Genomic DNA, 7641 nt, shown 5'->3' with positions numbered 1-7641 from the left:
AGTAGGCGTTGATCCAACTTAGAACCATTTCCGGAATTTAAGTTGAGATCGTGACTAGATTCCGATCTCGATGAGACGGGATCTAATTACTACTCTTTTACTATAATTGTGTTAACTTCTGTTTTGAAGGGTAGTTTAGCTTTTATTTTTCCTCAGACTAACACTTTCTTGTAAGAAAAGGACTTTTTGGAGAAAGGTGGTTCGGACGTCCGAAAGGGATCCGAGCGCCCGGAGTTGGTCCGGGTGCCCGGAATCGGTCCGAGCGTCCGGAAGGCAAAAGTTATCTTGGCAGCTAGGCTTGAGCGCTGATTCGATGGCCGATGTTGCGGTCCAGGCGCCCGGAAGGGATCCGGGCGTCCGGAGCATGCCTATAAAAGAAGGCCTCCACAGAGCAACAAACACAAGAACTGCTTCTATAACTGCTCCATTGCGCTTTGCTCCTGCGACGCTACGAAGCTTCTCCGACAAATTGCGGCTCAAGTTTTTTTTATTATTATTGTCGGTATTTCTTTTAAGAATTCTTGTACTTAAATTTGTAATCCTTTTTACGAACTACTAGTGAATTGCTCAACGAAAGCACTCAACAAGTGTGAGCCTTGGAGTAGGAGTCGAAGGCTCTAAACCAAGTAAAAATAATTTGTTTTAGCATTGTCATTTGTATTTCCGCTGCGTACTTAATTCAAAATTTTAAATCGCTATTCACTCCCCTCTAGTGAGCTCTACGATCTAACAATAAGCGATCAACTACTAATTATGTACATCTATGAGGGATTGCTTCCCATTGACAAGAGTATGGTTGATGCATCTAGTGGAGAGGTTCTAGTTAACAAGACACCTACTCAGGCCAGAAAACTTATTGATATTATGGCTACAAATTATCAGTCGTATGAGATTAGATCAATGATCGCTAAAGATGTATATTCCTTTGACAGTGTATTTGATCGCTAAAGATGTATATTCCTTTGACAGTGTATTCCCGACCAAGATTTAGTATTAGCAGTCTGATCCTCAGTATTATCAGACTCATCAGCAGGACACGTATATTCATTTGCAAGATTTGGGTATGGGAACACACAACAAGGGATTTTTGAGTGATCCCAATATTACCAGCCTTACTTTCAGCACCATCAGCTTGAGCAGGATTTTAGGGAGCAGTTGCAACAATTCTGGCAACAACAAGAAACACAATTCCAAGAAAGAACACATTCATCGACACAGTTACAATTGCAACAATTCTGGCAACAACAAGAAACACAATTCCAGGAAAGTACACATTCATCGACACAGTTACAATTGCTATCAGATCAACATACACAAGACTCTTTTAGTTTTTTATATTGTGATGTTGTAGTTAATTCTGATAATGATATTATTGTTCCAAATATTCTTGTTTAACTGCTGTCTCGTTTCACTCGACTGCATTAATCTTTCTTTAATGCATCCGTTACACAAGCAGCAAAACGGTTTACGTGGCAAGCCACGATCACATACGAGTCAACATGATTTAGTGCAATCCGAGCCTTAAATTTGCACCCTCCTTGTGCACTCAGGAATGAAAGAGTGACTCTCTCTGTGTATTTATTTATATTATTAATACATGTGAATCAATATAAACCAATCAATATACTTGAAATTCTTAATATGGGGCTAAAATTCTATTCACAATGAATCTTTATACTTCTTCTACCTCTTTTCTATTCGCACATATTCAATACTAAATATATTGATTTCTTTTCCGCCCATCCACCCCGGACAACCTACCTATTTAGGGATGTAAATGAGCCGAACCGAGCCGAACAGTATTAGGCTCGAGCTCGGCTCGTTTAAGTTATATTCGGGCTCGAGCTCGAATCGAGCTTTTATCACAAGGTCGAGCTCGGCTCGTTTTAGAATTATCAAGCTCGCGAACAGTTCGATCTCGGCTCGTTATTAGCTCGATTATCAAAGCTAACGAGCGTAACTCGTTAAGCGAGCTCGGGCTCGTTTAGAGCTCGTTTTAGAGCTCGTTTTTTGGCTCATTTTAAAGTTCATTTTAAAGCTCATTTTAGAGCTTGTTTTTTTTGACTCGTTTTAGAGCTCGTTTTTTGGCTCGGTTTAAGATCGTTTTAAGGTTCTTTTTTTGGATCGTGAACCTATAAACGAATATGTTCGCGAGCTCACGAGTCGAATATCCTTAAGCTCGAGCTCGACTCGATAAAATTATCGAGCTCGAAATCGAGTTCAAGCTCGGCTCGATAAAATAAACGAACGAACTCGAAGGAATTTTTTATCAAATCGAACTCCGAATAACTCACAAACTGTTTAGTTCATTTACATCCCTATAGCTATTTAACACGAACCGGTCTACAAACTAACCACGACCGACTGAATCATGGCTGGGGTCAGAAGAGTAATTACATTGGGGTGAGATGTCCGTTGGATAATAAATGAAAGTAAAGCGTAACGATTTGTTAAAATACGAGTGCACTTCTTTGTTTTCCCCCACAATTTTTATTCAACAAATGGTCAACAAAATAAATGAATAATCACTTTATTTTGTAGCATCTTTTATATATACAATATATTAAAAACTTATAAAGGAAATGAAAAATCTAAAGTTTCCAATAAGAAGGAAGATTGTGTAGAGGAGAATTTTTTTTACAGCATTCTGTGTAATTTTTTATGTGAAGATTTCTCCACCACAAAAAATCTTTCGTTTTATTTCCATCTTATTTCCCGTCAAAGTAAACAGACAGAAAGTGTTATAAACACGTCCCCGGGATATGGTGTCGTGGTAGGACATTCAAGTTGTCTGCTAGACACCCGGGATTCGATCTCCAACTACGACGTATTTGTAAGAATTTTTCTCCAAATAAAGAACACAATCAAAGGATGCTGGACGTCTGGATTGACTGTAGTGTGTGCTTCTCGATTTACCCTGATTTATCTTGATGGTTGATGAAAATTTTCATGAGGCCGGTTGATCACCCAGAGATAGTCAACGAAGCTAACTGAGATTATCAAATTCTTTTTTTTTATAAACACGAATTATTTCGAATTTCCCCGCCTCGGATACGGGTTTCACATCCCACACAAAATCCGCAAACAGTAGTCTGCACCCGAAACTTGGACACCCAAAGCGACCCGAGAGGGTGAGAAGTCCGGGTAGTTCAAGTTAGGTGCCAATAAGAATCGAAGCCCTCTTCTTCGTTTTCGCCGTTGCCCTCGCTCTTGCCGGGATGAACCCTAAATTCTCTTATCTTCCCTGATTGAACAAGAAACGGGCTGCTTTGAGTCGATCGAATCTAAGTGTTTGTCTCTTCACGCTCCTTGATCTCATCCAGGTTCTTTTCCTCTTCTTTTGCCTGATCTGCTGTTGCTATTCGATCATGCTATCCTTGAGTTTCAAGATGAAAAATTAATTTTACGCATCATTGTCTGCTTGAGTAGATGTCCTAGGGTTCCGTACATTCACGCGTCCTTGATTTTAGACGGAAATCTTTTGATTTTTACAAAAAATATTTTTTCCTTATTGCCTTTTGTTTTGCAAATTCGAGGAATATCTATTGTTCTGATTGTTCGTTGTATCATTGAATTGGGTCATAGGGAGGAGAAATGATTGTGAAGGATAGTGATACTTCTTTAGATCTTTGGTATGATGAGGAGGGAGCTGCCAGCATTAGCATGGGAGGAATGAAGCATATTGGCTAGATACATTACATCTCACAACTGGTACATTGTAAATAGAATTTCTATTTCTTGCTGCAGGTTACTCAGCAAGTCCATGCTGCCAGCATCCTTTGTTCTTATTTTGCCAGGTTAAACTTGTAGTTGTTTCCGGAGTATGGAAACTCATACAATCATTGAAGGAGAAATCATTCAGGCCAAAGAATTAGTTATTGAGGATGATATTATTGAGGGGAAAATTGATAAGGCTGAACTTGATGGTCAATTACGGGTAGTGACAGGAGGTGATGATGGTGTACCTCATTTGGGGATGGTGTTCAGCTCCTATGGGGAAGCTGTCACTTTCTATAAACGATATGCGATGCGCACAGGGTTTGGTGTTACTATAAAAAAGTCATCTTTTACAACTTATGGACTTTGCCGACGACTTGTACTTGTGTGCAGTAAAGAGGGGAAAGCACAAACAAAAGCATGCTACCACCAATCTAGGCCATCAACAAAGACAAATTGTGAAGCTGCATTTATAGCCAAACTATGGGGTGATGGTTTGTTGCATGTAGTTGAAGCTAAACTTGAACACAACCATGAACTTAATCCATCAGAGGCTCACCTCTTTAGATGCTATAAAAATATGTCTAGTGGAGCAACTAAAGATCTTGCTGTGCGAGCTGCAGGACGGGAGCACTTACCATATGTTGGTTTGGAATTCTTAAACTCTATTGATGATGGGCAAATGAAGCTGGCGGAAGGTGACAAGGATGCCATTTCCCAGTTTTTTGCACGGATGCAGACCAAATATCCAAATTTTTTTTACATGCTGGATCTAGACATGGAAGGTCATTTAAGGAATGTGTTTTGGGCTGATCCTAGGTCAAGATCAGCATATCATTGTTATGGTGATGTTGTTTACTTTGATTCAACCTATCTGAAAAATGAATACAAGATTCCTCTTGTTCTATTCGTTGGGTCAAACAATCATGGTCAACAGGTGTTGTTAAGCTGTGGTTTACTTGCTGATGAAACCCCTGGAAACTACTTGTGGTTATTTAAGGCTTGGCTGACATGTATGTCGGAGCACTATCCAAATGCTATCATCACTGATCAATCTAAGACTATTCAAAGTGTGGTTGCCAAAATATTACCAGAAGTCCGCCATCGAATTTGTCTGTTTGATATAAGTAGAAGTATTCCTGAGAAGTTAAGGGAACATACAGAATGTAAGACGATTCATAAGGCCATGACTGAATTAATACACAATTCTTTAAAAATTGATGACTTTGAAGAAGGCTGGCGGAACCTGACTAAAACATATGAACTTGAGGCTAATGAATGGTTGAACTCTTTATATGAAAATCGGAAACTATGGGCACCTGTTTATCTGAAGGATATGTTTTGGGCTGGGTTGTCCACTACACTCGACGAAAAGGATGCAAGCCCTTTTTTTGAGGGGTTCGTTTATCCTGAAACTTCTTTACAGCAATTTTTAGAAAATTATGATTTAGTTTTGCAAACCAAATATGAGTTGGAAGCAAAAGCAGATTTTGACTCATACCACAAGAGCCAGGTTACGGTATCAGATTCTCCTATGGAGCAACAACTTTCTGAAATATACACACTTAGCATGTTTGAAATTTTCCAGAATGAGTTAAAGGCAGCTCTTTATTGCCAGGTTTCACTAGTAAAGGTAGACGGCTCTATATCTACATTCGAGGTACGGGTATGTTCCTACACTGGAAGTGTTGAAAGAGAGAATGACAAGTATTACGAGGTGCTGTATCAGGTTGATGAATTTCAGGTGCAATGTATATGTGGCTTCTTTCAGTTCACAGGGATCTTATGCAGACATGCTTTGTCAGTACTAAGTTTGCAGCAAGTGTATGAGGTTCCACCTCAGTACATCCTCAATCGTTGGAGAAAGGATTTCAAGCTTTTGAATGCTTTGGAGCATTCCTCAAAAGACTTTTATGGCAATCGGCAGGTTGAGCAGTACGATTCTCTTTCGTTGCGTTGCCTTCAACTTGTTGAAGTGGGTATGGTGTCTGATGAGAAGTACCAGCTTGCTCTGAAGTTAATTAGAGAAGTGGAAAGATCTCTGTTAGATGATAACACGTTTCAGGATTTGCACAATAGGTTCATGTCTTCTGTTACTAGGTTGACTGGAAGCGATGAAAATCATGGAGCATCACAGGCTGGTATCATTGATGGTGACAAAACTTCTAATTCTGTTTCAACTAAGCGAAGAGGACGCCCACCCAAGAAAAGGAGAGAATGTGAAGCAGAACCAGTTAATGACTCAAATGGCAAAAAGGTACTTCGGTAATGTTGTATTCTGTGTGGCTAACATATGTTTATTAACCAAGCTCTCTACTTTGATTAGGATCCTTTGAGGACATCAACTGATGGGCACCAGAGCAATTTGTTTCAATCTTCATCAACTGCTGCCCAATTTGGCACTCATGATAGAACACATGGAATGATCGATATAATGGTGACTAATATTTTTACCGAACAATTCTTTATTCGTTAGCTTCCTGATCATTTTGTTTACTTTTTTATTTATGTTTATTATCCACAATCTCTTCTTTCTCAATTTCATGGTAATCTTGTCTACCCAGGAAGAAGTCAACCAAAATGACTTGGGATTTGGTGCTCATTATGGACTGCAAACAAACCACCAGCATCCTCTAAGCAATCAACTGCAATCTGGCCCTACATTGCAGGTTCGTAGCATAGATGTTAGAACTAATACTTCTCTTCGAAGGTTGTTGTATTTTTTTTTATTATTTGCTTAGGTGGGAGCATGATTATATCTGTTTATTGTAGTATGCTCATCGATAGTTTGGTATTCATCCTTTGAGGAAAAAGATTTATGTATGCAGAGCCATTTTGGACAGCAAAATCTTGGAGATCCATCAAGAATGCATTGGCACATCCAACAAATGTTGCAGGTTATAAAAATTGAGAACATGTTTTATTAGTATTATTTTCTCGCACAATTTGATTATTTATATCAAAAATCTTCTTAGTAGGATAAAGACTTAGTTGTTGTTATATATCAAATATTTCCTTAAAAATGATTTGCAGGAAAATCAGGCACCATTCGGTAGGAGGCCTGGGTAGCGAAGCCATTATTTTTCTCGGATTAACCTCAGGTATGCACTGAAGTTTTAAATAGGTGATTCTTATATTTTCTCAAGGGTAGTTCAATTTGTTATTCCTTCGTGTGCGACATCTCTATAATTCACTCGACTAGATTCAATCAGATAATCTACACTACAAAGCGCAATGTAACTAGTCTTGTTCTCATGAAGTATATTTCTCATATGACATTCGGGTTTCCTTTTCAGCGACATGAGCGATTGTTCGACGAGGAATGCTGGCTGTTCATAGGGATTTGTGTACTCTATGGAGATCATGATGCCATTTGGTTAATCAAGTTTTTTTAATGTAAATATGGACGTGTAATCTATTGGAAGCATTCGGTATAAAGCTTTTGCTTCGATCGTTTTTAACATGCCTATTATCGACATCAAATTTTAATTTTCCTTTTAGTATTAATTTACCACATTAGCTAGGGATGACAAAGGGTCATTGCAAAGGGTTTCGGCAAAATGTTCTTACCTTGTATTTTATCGTGGGGTCGTTGATACTGGGATATTTGGGACGAGCGATGTCACTTTTGTTTTTACTCCAATAGGAATGATAATTTTCTCTGAAACCAGTGGAAGATTTGAAATTCGATCCAAATAGAAGAGGGTATAAAGTGATTTTTTTTTTAGATCCAATTGAAGATTTTTGAATTCTGGTATGGAGATGGGTCTAGTAGATTTCTATCGATACCCTATATATATATATATATATATACTTACTTATGGTGCCCATTTTGTGAGTGTCAAGTATATACTATAATTCAACCCCTAAATCAAAAGGTAAAATCTTAAATGTTATACTCGCAAGCCAAAAAAATAAACAAAA

The 7641-nt window shown here is 38.5% G+C and overlaps 1 protein-coding gene across 3 annotated transcripts; it reads left to right on the top strand.

Annotated features, from left to right (window-relative positions):
- Window positions 1-3135: 3135 nt before the first annotated feature.
- On the top strand, window positions 3136-7178 carry LOC122010007 (protein FAR1-RELATED SEQUENCE 6-like). 3 transcript variants are annotated; one of them, XM_042566347.1, is made up of 8 exons: window positions 3136-3323; window positions 3586-3711; window positions 3811-5974; window positions 6044-6154; window positions 6282-6386; window positions 6546-6614; window positions 6751-6818; window positions 7014-7178. In XM_042566347.1, exons 3-7 carry the CDS (start codon window positions 3824-3826, stop codon window positions 6784-6786), a joined length of 2472 nt encoding a protein of 823 aa, XP_042422281.1. In that variant the 5' UTR covers window positions 3136-3323; window positions 3586-3711; window positions 3811-3823; the 3' UTR covers window positions 6787-6818; window positions 7014-7178. The 3 variants fall into 3 exon arrangements, with proteins under 3 accessions (XP_042422281.1, XP_042422280.1, XP_042422279.1); XM_042566345.1 differs by having other exon boundaries at window positions 3137-3323; window positions 3798-5974; XM_042566346.1 differs by lacking the exon at window positions 3586-3711 and having other exon boundaries at window positions 3748-5974.
- Window positions 7179-7641: the final 463 nt, after the last annotated feature.

The sequence above is a fragment of the Zingiber officinale genome, chromosome 8A (genome assembly GCF_018446385.1).
Source record: "Zingiber officinale cultivar Zhangliang chromosome 8A, Zo_v1.1, whole genome shotgun sequence".
In the NCBI taxonomy this organism is placed as follows: Eukaryota; Viridiplantae; Streptophyta; class Magnoliopsida; order Zingiberales; family Zingiberaceae; genus Zingiber; species Zingiber officinale.
Note: the sequence above shows the minus strand (reverse complement) of the source record. Positions and strands in the feature narration are given on the sequence as shown.